At 38.5% G+C, this 22805-nt stretch overlaps 1 protein-coding gene across 1 annotated transcript in view; it reads right to left on the bottom strand.

Moving 5' to 3' along the window:
- Nucleotides 1–22805, bottom strand: part of LOC127572848 (SH2 domain-containing adapter protein F-like) — a 71913-nt gene that overhangs the window by 5364 nt on the left and 43744 nt on the right. Inside the window, exons 4-5 of the mRNA XM_052020525.1 lie at nt 18197–18350; nt 12060–12179 (exon numbers count right to left, since the gene is read on the bottom strand). Of these exons, the coding sequence (XP_051876485.1) occupies nt 12060–12179; nt 18197–18350 (274 nt within the window). The remainder of the gene's footprint in view (nt 1–12059; nt 12180–18196; nt 18351–22805) is intronic.

The following is a 22805-nucleotide window of genomic DNA, read 5'->3' as shown; positions in this document are numbered from 1 at the left end:
AGAGTATTTTTTGAGCATCACACTGTGCCAGCTCTTTGGAAAAAAAAACATTCAGTCCTCACATTTCTCTGCTCATCATGCTTAGCCTGGAAAATTCTCTCTTCTAATATTTATCCCATTCCTTTTGAAAGTTGACTACCTGGATTTTTCAAGCTAGTAATGGAAAACCCGTCAGCATTAAGTATCATCACCCTACCTTACCACAGTAACTCCAGGATCTCTGCACATGCAGATACAAACATGGAAGACCCAACTTCGTGCTGACGATTGCGGCTGTAGCACAGGTTGTGCTCCACAGCTGCACTGCCCAGCATGGGAGAGGTAACTTGGATTAAAGGGCCCAGGGCTTAATGTTTCACACTCACTGAAGAATTCTGCTTCAGTTCAAAGAAAAGCAAGAGCTATTCTCCCCCTGATTTGAATGAATGTGAATGGCTACCATGATGACAGTTAAGAGTTGGGTGACCTAAAAAGACTGTTATACGTTATCAATTTAAAAATTACTATTTTTAAGAATGATAAATCTTTAATTGGCTTGTTAATTGATTATTTCAATGTTGAAAGGAGCTGAAATTATTTTAAAACTGTTTAAGTCTTGAAATTTACATTTTTAAGTTTTGAGATTTAAGATTATTAACGTTTAAATTTTTAAATACTTTATTTCCCTTAAGTTCTGGAATGCTTCCAAATCTCTCATGATCTATCTAGGTTGTAGCAGCTGCTTTGTGCAATATATCATTAAATACAATCAGAGAGACAACAGACTCTGTTTGCTGGAACTTGGTTCATTTCCTTTAAAGGCAGTAAGTCCATGCCACACAAATGTCATGGACTTGCCAAAGGTCATGATTTATAGATTGCTCCCTTAATATTGAGTGCACACAATTAGAATTTTGACATCTTCTATTGGAAGGGATTCCACTTGATTAATATATAGTTGGTTTGTGGCCACTGTCAGAGATTACTTGTAGTCATCTCCAGGTAACCAGGGGGAAGAAGCTGCAAATTTTAACTTTCCCCTCAGCAATATGTTGTGCCCTTGATTAATAGATTTAATGGAATAATTATTCAAGAATCTTTATGAAGTTGGAGGATATCAATTTTTGTAATCTTGATTAAGGTTGACAGACATATATGGAAACTAAACTTTATCGCTGTCAACCAACGAAATTAGTACCAGAACCATGCATGATTAACAGGCTTTTACAAACATTATGATTTCCTTCTCCTCCAAAGGATACAATGTTATTAAAGATGTGCCACAATACCTATTCACGTATGGGTTTGCAGGTCTCTGGCCATACAGGAACCGAATTCCCACATGGCAGAAGATGCCTGCAGCTCCGCAGCAGCCAGCAAATCCATACCGGTCTCCCAAACGCTTGTTTGTATGTACAGGCTGTAGATAAGTTGGGTGTTCATAAGCTGGGGTGGACCTGTATATACTTTACCATTTCAGAGTCTTGGAAATAGAGCTGAAGTGGTCCAGACAGCATACTACCTATTAGTTTGTAATTGTCCATATTTGGAGATTTGGTTTACATTGCGCTCAACACTTTTACATCATTGGTGGACAAATTCTAGACTGGAACGCCAATATCTGATATCAACAATATAAATAATTTCAAAACTTGAAAATTAGTAGAGAAATTAAATTTAAATATTGTACAGGGTTAATTTCACTGGGTTAATTTCTTTCTATCATTTATCAACTGGTATATGCAAAAGTGATAGAACCAGTATTAATAATCCCAAATGGAAGCCCAATTAGATGGAACAACAGGGCACAGGAACAGCTCCATGAAGTTACAGCCTTTTCTGAAACCTGCATTTGCAGCTTTATAAGAAGATGTATACATCTAATGTGGCTCAATGACAAAATATGTTGGACAGTTTTATTCAGTGGAATGATTCCAATAGATCTAAAAGTATCCAAACCTATCAGTAAAGCATATAGTCAAGATGAAGATTTCCAAGATATTGTAATGAAACTCAAAAATAAAGAAGAAACAATATTTTATATCCTTGGATATTTTAACCACATGAATCTTTTCACTCAAGAAATAAATAACAATAAGTTCTGTTATGGTAATTTTTGTTTAGAATGTTGACTGATGTTTTATTGCCAATATTTGTTTGTCTTTTCAGTTATTCTGAAATAATCAACATGAAAATAAAGGAGAGTTGAAAAATTCTACATTATTGAAAGATGGAAGGGTGGAGATAGTGGAGACTCCGCCCATCACGTTATGCAGAGCAGATACTGCCAGAGGATTGGAGCACTGCACCAGTTACATTCCCATTCAAGAGGCCAGGCAGTCTTACTTAAGTGGTGAGAGCATTTTGAGATAATAATCCTGGACAAACTTAATTAATTGTCAGTTGGAAAAATATGAATCAATGAAAAGCAGTAGGTATGTTTTTTTTAAAAGAGGCAAATACATGCATGATTAGATTAGTTGATTTCCTTCAGGTAGTGATAGAAAGGATTGCTGAAGGTAGTGCATCTGACGAGTATATTAATTTTCAAAACATTTTTTTAAAGTATCAATTAATAAACTGGTTAGTAAAATGGAACCCTGTTGAACTAAAGGGGCCTGTCACAGTGTTGGTAAACAAAAAAGTTGCTTGTAGAGAGAAAGTCAAGAGTAGTGGTGTTGCTTTGTTTAGATTGGACAAATGTATATAAGTATTAAGTCCAGTGCTTTTGTTGATGAATATAATTAGTCTGCACTTGAATAATTAGTACAATTACAAAATATGGAGCTGACCCCATCAGGAGAAATGTGGAGAACAGCATGAAGGACAAACTTGAGAATGTAACAAATTCGTAAATGAGGTACACAAGTGGCATATGCTATTTAACATAGAAATACAAGTAGTAATACACTTCATTAAGTAGAATAAAGAGAAGCAAAGTGGCAGATCATACTTAACCCAGCCCTGCCCCACATTTGGCTTCTGTGAGATCCCTACACTTGCACAACATTTTCCGGTTTATAAAGTCAGAAAGCCCTTTCCACTATGCTTAAAAAGGATGTTGAAGCCAAGGAGAGGGTGTACAGGAGATTTATCAGAATATTTGCAGGATGTAGGTCATCATTTAAGACAAAGAATTAGAAAAAAATTGGATTATTTTCTTTTCAGCAGAAAAAATTAAATCATAGATTTACTGTGCTAGAATTTAGGATGCAAGTTTTTTTAAAAAAATGCATCTGAAATATACATCACCAACATAATGTGAATTGTAGGGGAAGGAAAGTGCTCAAATAGCACAAAGAGCAGATCTGTCATGTTGATTATGTACCTTGCTAAAGCAGGATAACTGGCCAGCTGTCATTAGCCAGATGCAGACAAGAACATGTTTTGCAGTCTTAAGAAAGTCTGGGAGACTTGTTTTCTTTGATTTCAATAGAGATTGATAACAACATATCTATCAGTTTGAAAAGAGGTATGTAAGCAGTCAGCTTTTGTTAGTCTAAGAGGAAAACTTATTACAGCTTGCTTTACTCCTTTCGCAGCTTAAGAAAAGCACTTATAACTTCTTTGTGGTCCTTTAGTTGTTAAGGTCTGCATAATTTAAGCACAAGGAGCAAATAGGAAAAAGATACATTAAACAAACTGCTAGAGGGAAAAAAGGATTGCTTACATGCAATATTCTGACTTTGGTTGAAAATTTTACACTGTTCAAAGACCATGTCGCTACAGAATCCATCCTGACCCAGTGCCTAACGGTGAACACTAAGCCAAGAAGAAATTAACATGGAGAAATATAGAAAGTACCTTGCCTGCCTCTTGCATGTTTGGTTTGGTAACCTTTTAACATGTCATGAGTCAGATTTCTGCTTTGTCACTAAATGTCACCGTTTACTTTCTCTCTATAAAATTAAAACCAATGTGCATCAGAAGGTGTTGTAGATAAATAATTTCAAATCTGACAAATGAAGATAATCAAATTTGAGACTGGTTTTCATATAATGTCTAGGGAAGAGAAACTTTGATTTCCCCTGCTAGGACAATTTGCAGAGGATACAGATTTAATGTAATAGAACCAGATAAGAGGAGAGGGTAAATCTTCTTAGCATGGGGAAAAGGAAAGTTTGCAAGGATTTAGGGAAAAGTCAGCAGTGGGGTTAACTGTATGGTTCCTTGAAAGAACTAACATAGGCACAAGGCGTTCAATACTATCCTTCAATACTAGACAATCCATAAGAAACTCTTGTGCAATTTAATCATCTTAGGGAAAGAAAGAACTTTTACATTTAAAAAATGTCATCATACCAGTAACCATATTAATGTAATTGATGAAGAAATTGTTGAGATGAATAACCAGAAAATATTGCACAGGAAACTGAATGGATTCAAAGAATAGGAAATTTCACAATATTGCCATCAAATTTTGAAAATAATTTGTAATCACGAGATGCTGGACAAATGCTGTCAAGAATCTCACTGAACAAGAAGGTTCACCAAAACTGACCACTGAACTACAAAATATGTTCTCAAGGTCAGACTTGTATGAGGTTGAACATCAGTCACACTGAAATTGGATGGTGGTCACAAACCATCCAGAGTAACAGATGGGGAGCCTGAAGCCATAGCCTACAGTGGTACGAGGTGAGAGAGTCGCTAATTTCCAAGCAGAGTGAAAGTGATGTCAGCTACTAGTCCATCATTGTCTGTCAATAATGCATCAGCAATTTTTATAATGTCTTACAATGCCACTGCATTTACGAAGAAATTGGGTACAAACAGATCGAGTTTTTGGAAGTCAGGCCAGTCCATCCTTGCTGACTTGCTTAGGTATGTGCTGGCCACGGGGCAAGTCCCAACAGCTATTGTGACTGAAGTATTCAGAAGTGGAATGAGACTCTACAAGCTTACTGCGATAAATAAAAACAGAAAATGATGCAAATTCTCAGCAGATCAGGTGGCATCTGTAAACTGTATATCGTCAAATCTGGATGATTTGCCTCTCAAGCATAATCAGACCAGTGTATAAATAAGAATTCTGTCTTTTAAAAATGCTTCTTCCTAGGGCTAGATTACCATTCATAGCAGGATTTCTTGCCTAATCTTCCAAGATGATTCTGAGGATTTGCCAGGCAGTCATGGACGTTAATAAAAATAACTGCAAATGTGAAGTAATTTATTTGGCCTGGACATACAGACATCAGCCTAAAAACTAAATTGGGTAATGTAGCCCTCTTTGGGCACCATGGGTCTGAATCTGGTTGGAATTTCAATTGCATTGCATATGCATGCCAGAAATATGCAAATTTGGCAGATGTTAATGTCAATCCAAGTGCAATGTTGATGTATTGCTTGCCAAATAGGGCAATGTAAACATACATAATGCAGTGATGAAGACAGTATGGAAATCAAGCTTGGATATCTGGAAGACTATATCCACTAATACTATTAAAAAGGAACCTCAATTACTTGCAGTTTTATAGGGCTCAGGATGATAGGGCTGAACTGAAAGTGAGTTTATCTTGAATGAGATGCCAGAGGTGTTTTGAACTTATTTTCAAGATTTGAAGTGGAGGCTGAGTTAACAGGTAGCATGCTCACCAAAATCAGAAGCTTTAATTACAGTATCTCTGGGGAGCCTGCGTAACTATGAACAAGAGAGAGCCCTGCTAGAGGAGGCTGAAAGAGGAGGTGGAAAGAGTCTGTGGGTATGAGGGTCTATCCTTCAAGTGTCTTCTGTGAGCAATATTCCTATGTGAACCTCATTGAGGAGAATTATGCTTAGAAAATAAAATTTTCAAAGGGGATGGTTACAGAGATCTGCTGCAAACAAAAAACCTCCAGCCTTGGAGTCATGCCCCAATCACTTACCTGAGGCACGATAGCCTCGCTGGTTCTGAACTTCCAAGCCTTCCAATTATTTCCGGTAGTGGTGGCCAATATCTGTCATGCCAGTTTGTCATGCTCAGCTGTGGCTCTCAATTAAAGCAGAGGTTCTTTTTCCTCTCCCTCAGCAGAGAGCACTCAGAGTAACAAAATACACCCACCTGGGATTAAGGACTTCTCATAGGAAGCTTGAACGGCTTCACAACAGATTGAACTCTCTCTCGCTGAGGTCCAAACTGTACATGACCATTGACAGACTATAACGGTCAATGCCATATTTGTTCATTTTGAAGCACCTGGTTGTGTCTGTGCAAAACCAATAGCTGACCTTTGGGCTTTCTAGTACCTGCTTCACCACAAACCAAAACACCAAACCATATTTATGCATTCAATCAAGACCAAAACAATAAAATCACTGTTGACGGAAGACCTTAGTTAGTTAAAATTAGTCTAACATTTCATTCACCCTGACCCTTAACACAAGTACTCCCCGGGGCTGCTTGCTCAGTCCCTTGTTCTGCTCCTTGTATACCCATGACTGTATGGCCAGATACAGTGACAACTCGATTTTTTAGTTCGCTAACGACACCATTGTTATATACCAGATCAACAACAATGATGACATGGAGTACGGGAAAGAGATCACGAACGGGAAAGAGTTCATGGTGTTAGAACAACAATTTGGTCTTAACGTCAGGAAGGCGGAAGAACTGGTTGTTGACCTAAGCAAGTAGGGGGGTGAACACAAACCTATTCTCATCAACTGAGCTGTTGTAGAGATGGTCGACAGCTTCAAGTTCCCAGGCATCTATTGTCACCAGCAACCTCACCTGATCCTTCCATACTGATGTGGTGATCAGGAAAACCCATCAGCATAAGTACTTTCTTAGGCATCTGAGAAAATTCGGCTTGTCCACGAGGATTCTCTCAAACTTCTACAGATCTGCTATAGAAAGTATCCTGACGGGTTGGGTTGCATTCCAACTTGGTACGGCAACTGCTTTGCTCTGGACTGATTGAACCTTCAGAGAGTGGTGAACATTGCCCGGTCTATCATAGGCTATTCAATTTCTTCATGGTGCGTTGCCTCAGGAAGGCTAACAGTATCGTCAAGGATGCCTGCCGCCCTGGCTTTCCCTTTTACCTTCTGGGAAATAACACAGGAGCTTGAAAGCCTAGACGACCACACTCAGGAATAGCTTCTTCCTTACTGCTTTCAGACTTCTGAACCAATCACCTCGAAAGCAACGCCCTTCCCAGTGGTGCTGCCATGTTCTTGGTCTCTTAATTCTACCTCAATTGGTTATTCTATTGTTGTCACTTCAGCATTTCTTTTTACACTACTTCAGATTAGGTGCTACAACTATCTAATACTACAGATACTACTATCTTTCCACCATTATGTTGTACTTTATACGATTCTGTTGTTTTGCTTGTCACTGTATTTATTATTACCATGTATACTGTTTACTCTGTGAGCTTCATGCAAGCAAGGAATTTCATTGCACCCTGGTGTGTATGACAATAAACTAATCTGAATCACTCTTGTGCAAACCTTAGTGTTCGTCTTACTATTATGTAGTGTATCTTAAGTGAATGCAGCAAGTTGATACAAGGTTGCTCTTCTACAGTGGAGGATGATTTAGGTGCCTTGAAGGATGACCTCAAGCAGCTCTGGCCTGTTTGGTTTGTCTTCAGACTAATCTCGATGAAGGGCCCCAAGCTGGCTGACGAAAAACCCTCGCAGGATACTAAGGTGTCAATGGTGGGACAATGGTGGTCAATCTGAGAGGATAACTGAAAAGTGCTCCACAGAACTGTTGCCATGTTCCTGGCAGTTTGCCCAGCAAATTTAGTTATGTTATTGACACATAATTCAAAAGCAACTCAAACATTCCGGTTGAAAAGGAGATTAGACAACACACATCTCGTTGTCAAGCTTCATCTTCTCTCTAGGCTTCATATTCAGTACAGGAGGTCAATAAAGCTTGGCGGATATAAAAGAAAAGGCAGGAGCCCCGTATGAAGCATTTCTCAGAGATTATAAAGAAATTAGGGCTGTGGGGCACAAACGACTGGCAGAATTCTTCACCAACGTACATGCTACTGACAAAGAACCAAAAGAATGAAAGGAATCCAAGGCCACAGACTTTCTTAAATCAGTAAAATAGGCAGATGACTCAAAAGGCTGCTGGCCAGTATCATTCCTCAGTTCCTACTACAGCTCCTCCTGTAAAGGATCATGCTAAAGCTTGATCCCAAAGGAGCAAGTTGGCTTTAGAAGTGGTCATAACTGTTGTGAACAGGTGCTGACAAGCTGTGCCGATGCTAGATTTTCAATACAAATTAAAAGCAGCTGCAGCATTCATTGACCTTTCTTCTGGTTTTGATACTGTTTTGGTAGAAAGGATGTAAACTATTCAAGGCTCTTGGCTGCCAAGCTTCCATCAAGTTCATTACCAACCTGCTGAGTGACCAACTACTCTGGCAGACAAAACCGGCTGCATAATGGAATTTGAAAAACAGACTGTCACAGGGCACAGTCCTGGCACCACTCTTTTTTAATAAATGCTCTTATTGAGATGGATGAGGATAGAAGGAGAGAAAGAGAACAAATCCCACCAATGAAAATAAAAACAGCAAGTGCTTGAAACACTCAGCAGGTCAGGTAGCATCTGTGGAAAGAGATAACATTTCAGGCCCTGGATTCTTCATCAGAACTGGGATAGAGAGTAAAAGCAAGTTAATTTTAGGCAGCGGGGGGGGGCCAGGGAGAAGGGGACAGGTGGAACAAAGGAGAACAGAAACAGAAAACACTGTAAGAACTCAAAGCATTCTTTCAGCATTTTCTGCTTTTGCCTCAAATTTCAGCATCTGTGGTTTTATTTGTTTTCCTGAAAGAAATAGAACAACTATAAAGGCACAATTGTCATGTGGCAGCTAAGGAGCAGTTAAAGTCAGATTGAGCTTCTTTGTTCTGTGTAATTATAAGGCTATGGAACGTGCCCGGTATCCAAGGCTATATATGTAGAAAGTGAAGAAAAAACAATTAAAATCTAAAAATTAAATGACAGCCAACTAAGCCATGGTCCATGCCTGACATCTAGAACCATTCGAAAACATTCCAAAACCATTAAAAAGTATTCAAATTAGTAACTCTTCAAAACAAAAAAAAATTGAAGAAAAATAAAATGCTTGAATATATTTAAATACAAGCACAATTGAATATGTATAAATAAATTAGTTCAATTAAATTAATTTTTAGTGCAATTACATTTTTTTGCTCTATGCACTTACTCCTCTCCATACTAAGGAATGGAGATTATACAAAAGGATTTCCTAGTTTAAGTATTGGGTAACTACTGCAACTTTGCATTCTGCCACTGAACACCGAATCCAAAATTGGAAACTATTCCTGAAAATTAGTGTGAATAGTTGACAGCAACTTTAGGATTTCCATGTTCATAAATTCCTCAAATTACTGTCAGTTAAAGGAGGAAATATCAGTAATTATGTTGATATTCCTCTGCAGAATCTGGGCCATTAATTCAGGAGAGAAAATCTTAATTGTGAATTGCCTCTGGCAATCCATTGTCGTTGAGCAATTTCTTCACTTTGTCCTTAACCACTGACATGTTCAGTGTGTGCTGCTGTTCAGTTGTCTGCTATGCATGCATTAAAATAATTGACAGCTTACTAAGAAATAAAACCTCTGACGAGTGAAGTCTTCAAAACACTGGAGATGGCAAAGATATTCTTAAATCTCTACAAGATAACAAGACAATATACTTCAACCACTTTTGATGTGCAGTATGCTAGCTGGAAAATTCTGCAAGCTGCAAATAGTCAGAATATGTAGACTTAGTTGAAAGCTTTCATTAACATCTGTGAAGTAAAGGTATCCCGAAACACAGGCTACTGAATTACAGAATTGTTAAATTGATTAAAATAGTAAAACACAAGAGAAAATTCAATTTCTAAATTAAATCATGTTATTGTGAAGATATATAAGACCTATCAAATAATCTGCATTGAGGTATGCAACTAACACAAACATAAATGAATGCATTAATTGTGCATATTATGAAAAGTATTAATAATAAAAATAAATGTTCCATCTAGTTCTTTCCAGAATAGATGCCCACTTTATTGTTTCTGTTGAGTTAGTCCAGCAGTCTAAAATTTACTTTTGCTGTGGCAATAAGGGTTGGGGTGGGGGGTGGGGCAATCAGAAACTGGGTCTCAGTTTGATATGATGTATCTAGTCACTAGCACAGGGCAGCATCAGGTCTGGGGGCAATTCACCTCACACCAGAATCCTCAATTTGGTTTAGTGACACCTGGAAATGGTGGAGATCAAAGGGTGGACAAACCCAGACACTGTCCTGCCTATACAGGCTCACCACTCCGCTCCTTAACTCTTCATTTTTCTCCCCAGATTCCTCGCTCCTCTCCCTATATAATATTTCATCAGCAAAAAATATACTTTTGGTATCACAAGAGATTGCAGATGGTGAATTCTGGAGCAATAATCTTCTGGAGGAGCAGCAGATTGTTTGTTGCTCTACAGCTTTGGTGTGCATAGTCACCAATGGTAGGGCAAAGGAAATCAGGGATGCACAAGCAGCTTGGAATGTAATGCAAAGATCAGGGGGTTGCTAACATGTAGAAAGTTATGGAATAGGAAGAGGAAAGTCCATGGAGGGATTTGAATACAATGAGAATTTTAAATGACATTGTTAGAGCTTATAAAGACATTGGAACATTCAGAAACATAGGGCCTATTATCACCTAACAGCATGAGAACTGTGATTGACTCAATGGGCTGGCTTGCACTGAACTCTCTGTCAGGACCACGGCAACACTAATCTTCAGTGGCCAAGAGGCTTCTTATGACCAAGGCCTTGCCAGTATAGGCATTCCCCAAAGTGGGGTCAAATGTGAGCAGTGGCTTAGCCAGCACAAATGATGGGCTAGCCTGATGGTCTTGGACAGCTTAAGCTGAGGTTCAGAAATATTTAACCAACATGAGCTAATTAAAACATTAATACTAATTCAATAAAGTAAAAAAAAATCCCTACATGGCCCAACCAGTTGCACAGAGCAGGCACGGCAGCGTAGGGCAGGCATGGTAGTGCAGTGGTTAGCATAATGTTATTACAGCACCAGTGACCTGGGTTCAATTCCAGCCACTGTCTGTAAGGAGTTTGTCCGTTCTCCCTGTGACTGTGTGGGTTTCTTCTGTGTGCTCTGGTTTCCTCCCACATTCCAAAGACATATGGGTTAGGAAGTTGTGGGCATGTTATGTTGGCGCCAGAAGCGTGGCGACACTTCTGGGCTGCCCCCAGAACATTCTACGCTAAGATGCATTTTACTGTGTGTTTCGATGTGCATATGACTAATAAAGAAATCTTATCTTAAAGCTCAGGAGGATATATGACGCATTGGGTTTCTATGAGGTGTAGGATCAGGTCGTTAATGCTGAGTCAATGGACAGAGTTGGAGGTGAGATGCACACATATCACCTCTGGCACATTTCATTCTTCATTCTGTGTGAGGTGGCACAGAATTTCACAGTGCACTGACTTTGGGAAGTCTCTAAGAATCTGCTGGCTAGCCATTACTGCAATCCTGCAGTGTTTTTGAAGCGCTCGACTGATTTTTTTCCCCAAGTTAAGTCATGTTATTGTGAAGATATATACACCTATCAAATAATCTGCATTGAGGTGTGCAATTAACACAAATATGCCTTAATGTAAATATCTAAAAGTCTCAATAGAAATAATACATTTCAGTTTCTAATGAAAAGATGGACAGGAGTTCTGTTTCCATTAAAGCAACATTCTGCCAATAATTGATAGTAGGCAGCTGTTTACAACAGGTAATTGAACAATGATTGTTTCCAGAGATTGACTAGAACTGTTACACCAGAATCTTTGTATACAGGAAGTACATATTTGGTAAGATGTTGATAAATATACAGACATCTACAAATCAAAAGCAAACTTGCAAACCAACTAAATTAATGCAGAGTTATACGTGTAGTACAAAAGGTCTGTGCAAAATGATTCAACATTTTACGATAATCGGATACCAATGTCTTGGCTCAGTAAATTATAAGCCAATCATTGCATGTATTTGCACCTGTGTTTCACTTCATTAATAAATTATAATCAATTATTTAAGGACATGTCACTTACTTCAGTGAAAGTGAGTAATCATTTTTGCTGCTTTGACTATTTCGGATGAGATAGCTACACTCTTTACATAATTGTAAAAGCTTTTCTGCATCTGTTCGGCTAATGGCTCCATGATACCACCTACAAAAGAAAAACAAAGAAATATCAAAATATTTAAAGCAGACAACCCATTTGGAATGAGTACCTCAGTAAAAGTCAAAAATTATGGGCCATTAGAGATTTCAAGAACAGTTTAGCATCTTTTCACCAAATTATTAAAGATGAACATTAATATCACTCTGTGATTTTTTTTAAATTGGTAAGTTACAACAAACTGTCCACAACTTGGGTAATGAAATATCATGGGAAGCATATTCTCAATATGTGCATTGAATAGGAAATGCTCTGTGCCATTGTCGGTCATTCACATAACTGATCTGTAATCCCTATTCTATATTTTCAACAATTAAAATTTTTGATTGTTACAAATTTGCCTGAATGTAATAACTTGTATTTAATTGGTGCCTGTAATTATAATAAAAAATCCAAAGTACTTCAAAGAGGTGTGAAAATATGCAGCTATCTGTAGAGATATATTAGGACAAAACAAAAAACTAGGTCAAAGACAGGTTTTAATGAGTGACAAAGTAGAGAGCTACACAGACTTAGAGAGAACATTTCAGAGCTTAGGGCCTTGGAAGATGAAGACAATGGTAGAGGAATGAAAATTTGGAATACTCCAGTGTGGAAAGAGTATGGAGATCTTTGGGCTTTGCAGGAATAGAAGAAAGGTGGGATAAGATTATGCAGTGATGTGAAAACAAGGATAAATAATTTAAATTTAAGTCACTGTAGGACCAGCAACTAATGTAGTTCAACAAGTATAGATGTAATGTGTGAACAGGACTTGCTGCATATTAGATAGGAGCAGCTGGGCCTAGGGTGAACTTGAGTTTATAGAATAGAACATGTGAAACCATCCAGGAGAGGACTGGAATAGCAGAGATTCAAAGACTTCAATGAATGTTTCTGCAGCATATGATGTAAGGCAGGAGCAAAGATGGGTCATCATATTAGGTAACCTTCATAGTTAGCTAACCTTGAGACCTTTGGAATTATAGACTCCAATGTCACATGTATAGCCACAGCATCAGGTGCATGCCCAAAGTTTTGGGGATGGGATTTTTGGTCTGTATTTATGTAGAGTTTGCTCCAAAGTTATTGGAGTTTCTATAACTTTCATAAAATATTAGCAACTCAAGGTCAAAGCTGAAGAGTTCATAGGTATAGCTGACACAGAGATGGATGTAGGTCATCTGGATGATGGTCATCTGGATGATGGAGAGGATACAGAATTGGAAGTTCAGCTTTGGTTCAAGTAGGATGCCAAGGTTGTGAACTGTCTGATTCAACCTCAGACACTAACTAGGGAAGTGATACAGCTGGTGGCTTAGAAAATCAGTTCACGGCAGGAAATTTGTCGTTTCATTCAAGTTTTGGGATTTGAGCATTGCTTTCAAAGCCAGCATTTATTGCCCATACCTAGGAGTGAAGACAATGGCTTTGGTCTTGACAATACTTGAATGGAAGAAATTTCAGCTCATCCAGTACTGGATTTTGAAGCAGCAACATGACAGATCGAAGATACTCAGAGCTCTGGTGGCAAGGAGCTATCAATAGGAACTGTGAATCTATTGTGTGGCTGAGATACAGAATGTAAATAAGAAATAAGAGGACAAAGGATGGAGTGTAGGAGAAAAAAAAGTCCAGAGATTCTCTAGATGACTGAACAGATAGGAAATGAACCAGGTAGAATGCAGTGCCACTCAACTGGACAGAACAAGAGAAATGCTAGAGAATGCTGCCCTAAACAACCATGCCAAATGGTGCAGATCATTGGGCTTCCATGATCTTCAATCTTTACTACATGTCTATGATCTCTCACTCAACTGCTCTTGCCCACAAGTTCACTGACTCTCACCAACATTAAAACTACCTCCATGACCTGGAACTACCAATCACCCTGTCCACCTGCCCTCAAACCTGACAATCACCGTTTTGCACTCTGCATGGACTGTAGTCACTCTTCCCATTACCTCCATCATTAAATCTACCTGATCCTCTGCTGCCAGCCTGTCCTGCAGTCTTTCCTGCTCAACAATCTGTCAGGTGGGAAACCCAGAGGAAAATGAATCCAAATATCCTTTATAGTTTTGCAGTCTTTAACACCTCTCACTAGTTTGAATGAACACACTTTGTAGACATTAGGGCTTACAGCCTAATGTAAAAATCCCAGGATCTAGGATGCTTTCTCTTCAAATAACAGGCTTAACAACTTGCTCTGCCAACTTCCTAGATTTGTTTTCATCCATTCATGGAATGGGCGACAAGGCAACATTTAATCCCCGTCCTTAGCTATTTATGAATGGCTTGTTACGCTATTTCAGAGGGCATTCAAAAGTCAATCACAGCAATATTGGCCTAGTCACATATGGCCAGAAAAGGCAAAGAAGACAGGTTTTCTTCTCTAAAGAACATTAGTAAAATAGACAGAATTCCACTGTCACACTTACTAATAATTAAACAATCTCTAATAAATTAATTTAACATTCCTGGCTTTCTGTGGATCTGAACATCTTCAGATATTACACCAGGACTCTGGATTACTAATTTGGTAATTTAACAGCAATGGAATGCAACCTTTTATACATAGCATTTGATATTGCAACTGAGAGAGAATGAAGCAAAAATTTTAAATATACTTAAGACCGACTTTGGACAGATGAGGCAGATGTACCTTACGTTAACTGGGTAGAAGTATTGATAGCTAAAGCTGCAGATAAAGTGATGATCAAGCATCTGGCAGAATACATGGCCTGTGCAAGTTTGCACAGTTCTTGTATTCTGCCAGATATTTGATCTTGGCAAAAAATAAAAAAAGTTCTACTTGTGTAATGAATCAAGGCAAGGGAAAGAAAGTGTAAGATTTAAAAAGAAAGGCTGAATAGAGAACCCGTGAAATGAAGAAAAACTCAAGAATACAAGAGTAGGATATTCAAGGAGAGCTTCTCCTCAGTCCCCTCCTTGTTCATCTCACTAACAGTACAATCTAAATTTCCTCTGGGCACCACTCCTACTTTCTCCCATTGCTCAAACATCCCACTGAGTCACAACCCAACCACCTTCTCCCCTAATCATTACCCTCATGGTCCTCTTCCCACTCTCTAATCATCATCCTCCTACAATGATTCCACACTGTAATTCTCTCCTCACACCTTTAACCTGCTCAGTGCTCTGTTCACTCTGTCAGCGCAAAAGATGGTGAGGGAACATTCATCAAGTGGTTTGTGCCCAAATGCTTGCACAAAGCTCAGAATTGCCAGTTCTATTGCATATAATGCTTTAGGAACTGTTTGTATTAGAATACTAATCCTTGTGATTTTATATCAAACCATCAGTCCCTTCATGATGCACCACTTCAATGTCTTACATAAATTATATAGGGGTCTAATGAGATTGCACTTGGAATATTTGTACAGGTCTGCTCTTCCTACCTAAGGAAGGATGTACATTTGGTACAGGGAGTGCAACAAAGGTTTACCACTGATTCCTGAGATGGGGAGATTGTCGTACAAGGAGAGATTAAGCAGACTGGTTCCAAATTCCCTGAATTTGGGAGAATGAGAGGTGATCTCATTAAAATAATCAAAATTCTTTCAGGGCTTGTTAGGGTAGATGCAATGATGATGTTTCCTTTGGCTGGACCGTGCAGAACTAGAGTACACAATCTCAAACTGGTTGGGCCGAAGGGCCTGTATCCATGCTGTATTGCTCTATTGCCCTAAAAGGGGTTGGCCATTCAGGACTGAGAATAAATTTCTTTACCCAGACGGAAGTGAATCTTTGCAAGTCTCTACCCAACAGGGCAGTAGTGGTTCAGTCACTCAGTATATTCAAAACAGACATTGATAGGATTTTGGATATTAAAGGAATTAAAAGGACATGGGGTTAGCAGAAGAAAGTGAAGCCAGGGGTTAATTGGCTTACTCCTGCTTTTGTTTCTTAAGGTTTTAGGTGCTTAATGGTGAGAGACTGGGTAGGACTGATGTTCAAATGAACCTAGGTATGCTCGTACATAGTGAAGGCCAACACAACATTCAGGTGCAGGTGCAGCAAGCAAATGGGAGGGCAAATGCTATTAGCCTTCATTAGAAGAGGATTTGAAAAAGGAATTCATATTGCAATTGTATAAGGTCTTAATGAGACTATACCTGGTGTATTGTGTACAATTTTGTCCTCCTCACAGAAGAATAGACATAGTTGCCGTTGTGAGAGTGCAGTGCAGATTCATCAGACTGGTTCTAGGCATGGCAGCTTTGCTGTATGAGAAGAGATTGAGTATACTGGGATGGATTAGAAGAATGAGAGAAGATCTCATTGAAGCTTAAAACTTCTTAATAGGTTGATAGATTAGATGCAGGGAGGACGTTTCCCCTGACTGAGGAGAATAGGACCAGAGAATAAGGAACAGGCTGTTCAAGATGAGGAGAAGTTTCTTTACCTAGAGAGTGATGAAATGTTTGGAATTCTGAACCCAGGAGAGCTATGGAAGCTTAGTCGTCATGTTCATTCAAAACAGAGATTGATAGATTTCTGGGCATTAAGGGAATCACAAGATATGGCAATAGTATTGGAAAATGGCACTGAGATCCACTCAAGTACCATGTTCTTAAATGTTCTATTGAAAAGATGCACTGATCTATTTTTAGCTTGTCGAGCATAAATCTATTAAGAAAATCAAAATTGATAGCAACGGATATTTAGATGCAGGGCTTTAATGGTTACAGGATGGGTAGATGTGACTGATAGATTATCCACGATCTTACTGAATAGTGGATAGGCTTCAGGGACTGAAATAATCTGCTCCTGTATGTCTGTTCAGACAAGCCATGGCTCAGTTCCCCTGTTTAGCAGGACTACTGTGCCTCCAAATAATACACACTGAGGTAATAAACACAAACGCGTTCCACCAACATGAAACAAACTAGTTTTGAAATTAGATTTGTAGTTACATTATATTAGCAAATATGTAACAACTATGCAGAATCACTGAAAATTTACAGGAAAGCCATTTCTTGTTATAGTCCAGATTTATTTTCCTGTAGCTTTACAGACTCAGATCAAAAAATTTGATTTTATAGTGATCATTTTAATTTCACCATGCACTTTTTAAACACTGAAATTGAACAACTATTAAGAGCAGATGTTGGGGCTACTGAAATCACTAATTTTATTTATGGAGTAAACAAACATATGCACTATTACATCTAAAACTGGCTCTCCAAGTACACATCAAAAAATAATTAGTTGGTATAGCATTAGATGATACTGCCATGCATTGTAAGACAAATTCCCTAATCCAGACATGCCTAGAAATCAAACTGTCATGATCAGAAGAAATTTTAGCTGTGTGGCCTTATTAAAAACTTACAAGTTCTGCTGGCCATGTGTGTCAATCAGTTATTCTGAGTGCAAAGTGCTCTTTATGAACCAATGGATAGGAAGATGATGTAAATAAGAGCTAAATAACCAATCAATATTATGTCAGGTTTATGGAATAAGCATTACGACACAAGCAGCCAATTGTATTATACATCAACATGTTATTTTACTTGAAAGAAAAGTGTACAAGAGAGAACAAATCAGAAGAAAATACTGAATTTCAGATTCCTTCAGATCTATGTAATTTTTCTTCAGGTTTTTCCACACATCACTATGCAAACTCTGGTGAAAAGATACTCAAGAAGAAATAACAATAAATTTCATCTCCTCTTTCCTCCACTCATAATGACTGCATGACACAGATTAGGAACTCAGAATGAAAAGAATTACAGACCTAAAGCTGAAAATATCCTTTAGTCAATTTTTACAACTATGCTTAATTATCACTACCGAAATAACAAAATCAGAAACACAACACTGGTACTATAAATGTATCCAAAAATAATTTATATGTTATGTTACTAGTGCAAATACTGGTATGAGTTCCATTTTCCTCAACATTCAGTACATTGATTAATCCTCTATAACAGAATGCAGAACAGTATGGAGGGAGCAATGGACTGTTTGAAACACAAAAGAACAAAACAATGACTTACACTTGCTTCTCCAATGGAGTGTTTGGGTCTATTCTCTCTCCTACAATACCACTGAACTCCGGACCTCCATGTTTGATTAGATCTGGGGGTCTCAGCTGCCTGCGTCTGTCACATAAGGGAGAGGACTGTCTCTTCTCAATGCCATTGAACTGAACTACAAGGAGACAAGAAGATATGACAATACTTAAAATAAAGTTTTTTCTTCTCTTAGAGAAAACATTTCAAGAAAAGGAAAGCATCATTGGACCCATCCAATTTTTATTTTTTTTACTTGATCTAACTACATTATTTTCTCAGCCAATTTAGTATTCTTTTTACATAAAACAACTGTCTAATGATTACAGAAATGACAACAGAAGTCTTAAATAATAAAGGATTAATTCAAAAGCAAAGTACCAGGGACACTAAACATCTAAAATGAACAGTGATGAGAGGCCATCAACTTGAAAAGTTAACTCTGTTTTACTTTCACCCAAGTAATTCTAGTCTTTTCTTTCTTTATAATCAATTGATGAAGGTTGATTACAGGCAAAGCTCAAATCACAGAATTGTTAATTATGATGGAAACTTCCCATATAAACCTGTCACGCCATAACTCAGACCATGTGTCTGTGGCAGTGCTGCAACGGTTTAAGCTTTGGATTTCCCAATTCCTCAGTCTGGAGCACAAAGAAATAACTGAAACTATGAAATCAAAATGTTCAATGCAAAATAAATGACTTCAATGAGAACTGAATTTACTGTCTATCCACATATTATTAAAGACGTCCCTTAGGAATTGTATTATAAAGGGTAACATTTACACAAATGTTACACAACAAATATAATTTTGTTGGAACACACTTCATTGAGCACAATTTGGTACTTAATGCAAGCAGCATGAAGTTTACCATTTGCCTTCTGCATGCTTAGTGCTTCAGACAGACTAAAGCACTAAGGCACCCAGATATGCAAGCCAGTTCTATGATTTATCTATGCATGGACATGCAGGGGTCAACTATGCAGATGCAAGACTTTGCAGCATGCACAATCTGCTTTATCATTATTTAAAGGAAGCTGCTAAAACAGACATCAGGACATGGAGACTAGTGCTGGGAACCCTTTTTAACTTATCCTTTAAATTGAAACTTTACCCCTAATGATGGCTTTCTCGTGTGCTGCCAACTTGTCCTCATGACCCTGCTCCCTTAGTTACAATCTACTGGCCTAATTTGATTGCAAACCTGATCCTCCCCTCAGCAGTCGACTAGAATACCTTCTAGCCAATCCAACCTTCTGATAATGTCCCAAATAACATGCCAACACACCCCGGTTCACTCCAGGACTCCCTTCTCCTCACCCACAAACTGAAAGTGACTAACCTATTCAATTATCTACCACTGGTGTAAGTCTTATCCCAAAGCATATGGGGCCTTGGGTCCCATGCATGACAGAATTCTGCAGCAGCAAGCTCTTGGTGGGGGGAGGGGGGCAGGGAATGTTGGCCCACCACACACGACCCATTTAATGCATCCTTCCACACACTGAATTTCCAGGATAATGTATCTACATATCCTATCCGTCCACCTTCTACACCTATTTCATCTATAATCTATACTTGGTACTGATTCCCAATGATACCATGAAAACAAATATCAACATTTATGTCAACCTTACTGAATTAACCAAGAGCCTTTTGGGTTAAGTGCACCTTAACAGCTCTTAGCTACATTGCTATGCATAGTAACATAATCAATGTGTATTGGCAAGTTCAATTTCTAAGTAACTCATTTCATACTTGATGGCATTCTTTACTCTGTTCTACTCCAATGATAATGTGCATTGTTGTGCATTAACAAAATTGGCTCCTAACTAAACTGATTATGTTTCTTAACAGTTACTGACAGGATATATGCTCTTGGGATATAGCTTGTGTTTTCCAAATAGCAGATCATGATCATGCAACATACATGACTAGTAGAATATCTAAACACACACACACACACACATACAAATTTGCTTCATGAATAATCATAAGAGAAAGTGCAGAAAATATGGTCTCCAGAACCGCAGAACCATCAGACAGGAGAATGGGCACAAACACAGACTGTAAAGAAAACCACTTATCAGGCAACGTCACTGTGCCATGCACAGGCATTAGCATCTGCTTAAGTGGTTTGTATGCAACACAAGAGACATCATGCCCATGAATACACACAACTTGCACTAATGCGGTTGGCTTTTGTCCAAACTCATAAGATGGTTGAACAAACCAGTGCCACAAGCATTCCACAAGCAGTCCCCCAAGTCCCTTACAGAAGAGAACCATGCATAATGAAAACATATGGCTTGCTCAAACCACAAGAAATGTTTGTGAATTGTTTTATATAATGATACAAATGAATATCATTTCAAAGCAAGATATTACAAAGAAACAGAGCATGAATATTCAAATACTCAGATGTTACACTCAAACTGCCTTGTAATTCCCAATCAGAAACTATAAACACAGCTGATATAAGCAAAAGTGTTTATTTCTCAAGAAAACTTCTTCTGTGTTTTAAAGACGTTATTTATTTTTCTCCTTTTGGGCTGAGGCACACTTACCTCTGCTTGTGAGCGTTTTCCCAAACTAACCTGCTTAAAAAAAATACGAGTTATAGATATGTAATTTGTGAGCTCATTAGAACATCTGCCACACTAAGATCAGTTTATGATCTTACTAATTGGAAGTGGCAGCTAATTAGGATGGGATAATTGGGGCATGCAGGGATTTCTGGACATCAACTTCCAGGTTCTAATGAAATCAGGCTGATTTTATAAGGAATACTCAGAAAAGTTTTAAAAATATTAAATTAGGGAGACTAAGTATGTGGAGTGGTTGCAAAAAAAAGTGAGGGAAGAGGAGAAAGGCTCTCAACAGCAGTCCATTTCCACCCAAGTTGCTCAGAAAGCTCTCCAAACTGAGATTCAGTGACGGACAATGTAGGAGACATATGAACTTAAACAACAAGTCCTTTAATGAAATTTGCCCTCTGTTACAGCTACAAGTGCAACTTCAAAACAGATGTTGACCATGACTATGAACTTTCAATGGCTATGAATGCATTGGATTCCTTCAAGGGTGGAGTTGGAGTTATTTGCAATTTACAAGGAAGGTAAATTGGTTAATAATTGTCACATGTACCTGAAGGTACAGTGAGAGACAGTCTTGCATACCATCCATACAGATCATTTCATTACAACAGTGCATTGAGTTAGTACAAGGGAAAATAACAACAATGCAGAATGTGTTACAGTTACAGAGAAAATGCAGTGAAGGTAGACAGTAAGTTGCAAGGCCATAACATGGTAGATTGTGAGGTCAAGAGTCCATCTTATCGTATTAGGTGACTGTTCAATAGTCTTATAATAACGGGATAGAAGCTGTCCTTGAGCCTGGTGGTACGTGCTTTCAGGCTTTTGTATCTTCTGCCTGATGGGAGGGGGGAGAAGAGAAAATATCTGGGATGGGTGGGGTCTTTGATTATATTGGCTGCTTTAACGGGGCAGCGTGAAGTGATACAAAGACATGGACTGCATTTCATCTTCTTTTGCTAGGCAGCAGTAAACAGACAGAACAAGTGGCTTTGTGTAGACTGTAAGTTTCCCCACAGCATATGATCATTGATTTGTTGTCACTTCTGAGATATACCACAACCAACAAGGGAATCCCACTTCCTGAATATCCAGATGAATGTAAGCAAATGCAACATCGTTGTGGTAGTCATAGTCTCATTATCTTGTGGTAATCCAGTGATTCAGCTACATACGAGTCCCCTTGACAATCCCAAGTGGTTTCTGGACAACAAAGGCCATCTGCTGCAGTCCACTTTGCAATCCATGCATATACAGGCAGCAAGCATTGAATGAAAATTATGTAGCTGCAGTAAATGCAAGAGATTAGACCAATAACATGCAAAAATCAATATTTCTGCAGCCTGGAGTGCTCAGGTGTGGTCCTTCAGTCCCAGCAGAGCAGATGTCATGGGGCTCTGCTGTCTGCTGTAGTACCCTGCCATCATGAGGGCACTTTTCTAAGTGAGGAGCAGGAAGAGGCAGAGAGGTGGGAAAACAAACGGAGGAAAATAGGCAGGCTGGACACATCCATTCCAGCTGGATTATTTGTGAATACTCACCTGAATGTGACAGCACATCCCACACTATCAACAGTGCCACAACTTACATTACCTTTGTTCTTGACTACATTAAAGAATACTTGAGCAAGATGCAAAACCAAAAGCTAATGCAATGTAAATGTTTTAAGCAAACATTACAAAGACAAAAAACATTGGAAACAGTAGATCCTGCAGTTCCAGTCATTTATTTTTTAGTTTCAGATTTACACTACTGATATCAAGATGTGACATTGTAAAATTGTTTATCCACATGTACTTCCTTAGTGCCCTTATTGTGTGTTTTAAGAGTTGATGAAGGCAGGGCATTTGATGTGTCTGACACGGATTTTATCGAGACTTTTGACAAAGTTCCACATGATTGATTTTTCAAAGAAGTAAAAACTCATAGGATTCAAGGGAAAGTGGCAAATTGGACCAATAGTTGGCTCATCAGCAGAAGGCAAAGGTAGTGG

The sequence above is a fragment of the Pristis pectinata genome, chromosome 7 (genome assembly GCF_009764475.1).
Source record: "Pristis pectinata isolate sPriPec2 chromosome 7, sPriPec2.1.pri, whole genome shotgun sequence".
Taxonomy (NCBI): domain Eukaryota; kingdom Metazoa; phylum Chordata; class Chondrichthyes; order Rhinopristiformes; family Pristidae; genus Pristis; species Pristis pectinata.
This window is presented reverse-complemented; position numbering and strand designations above follow the sequence as displayed.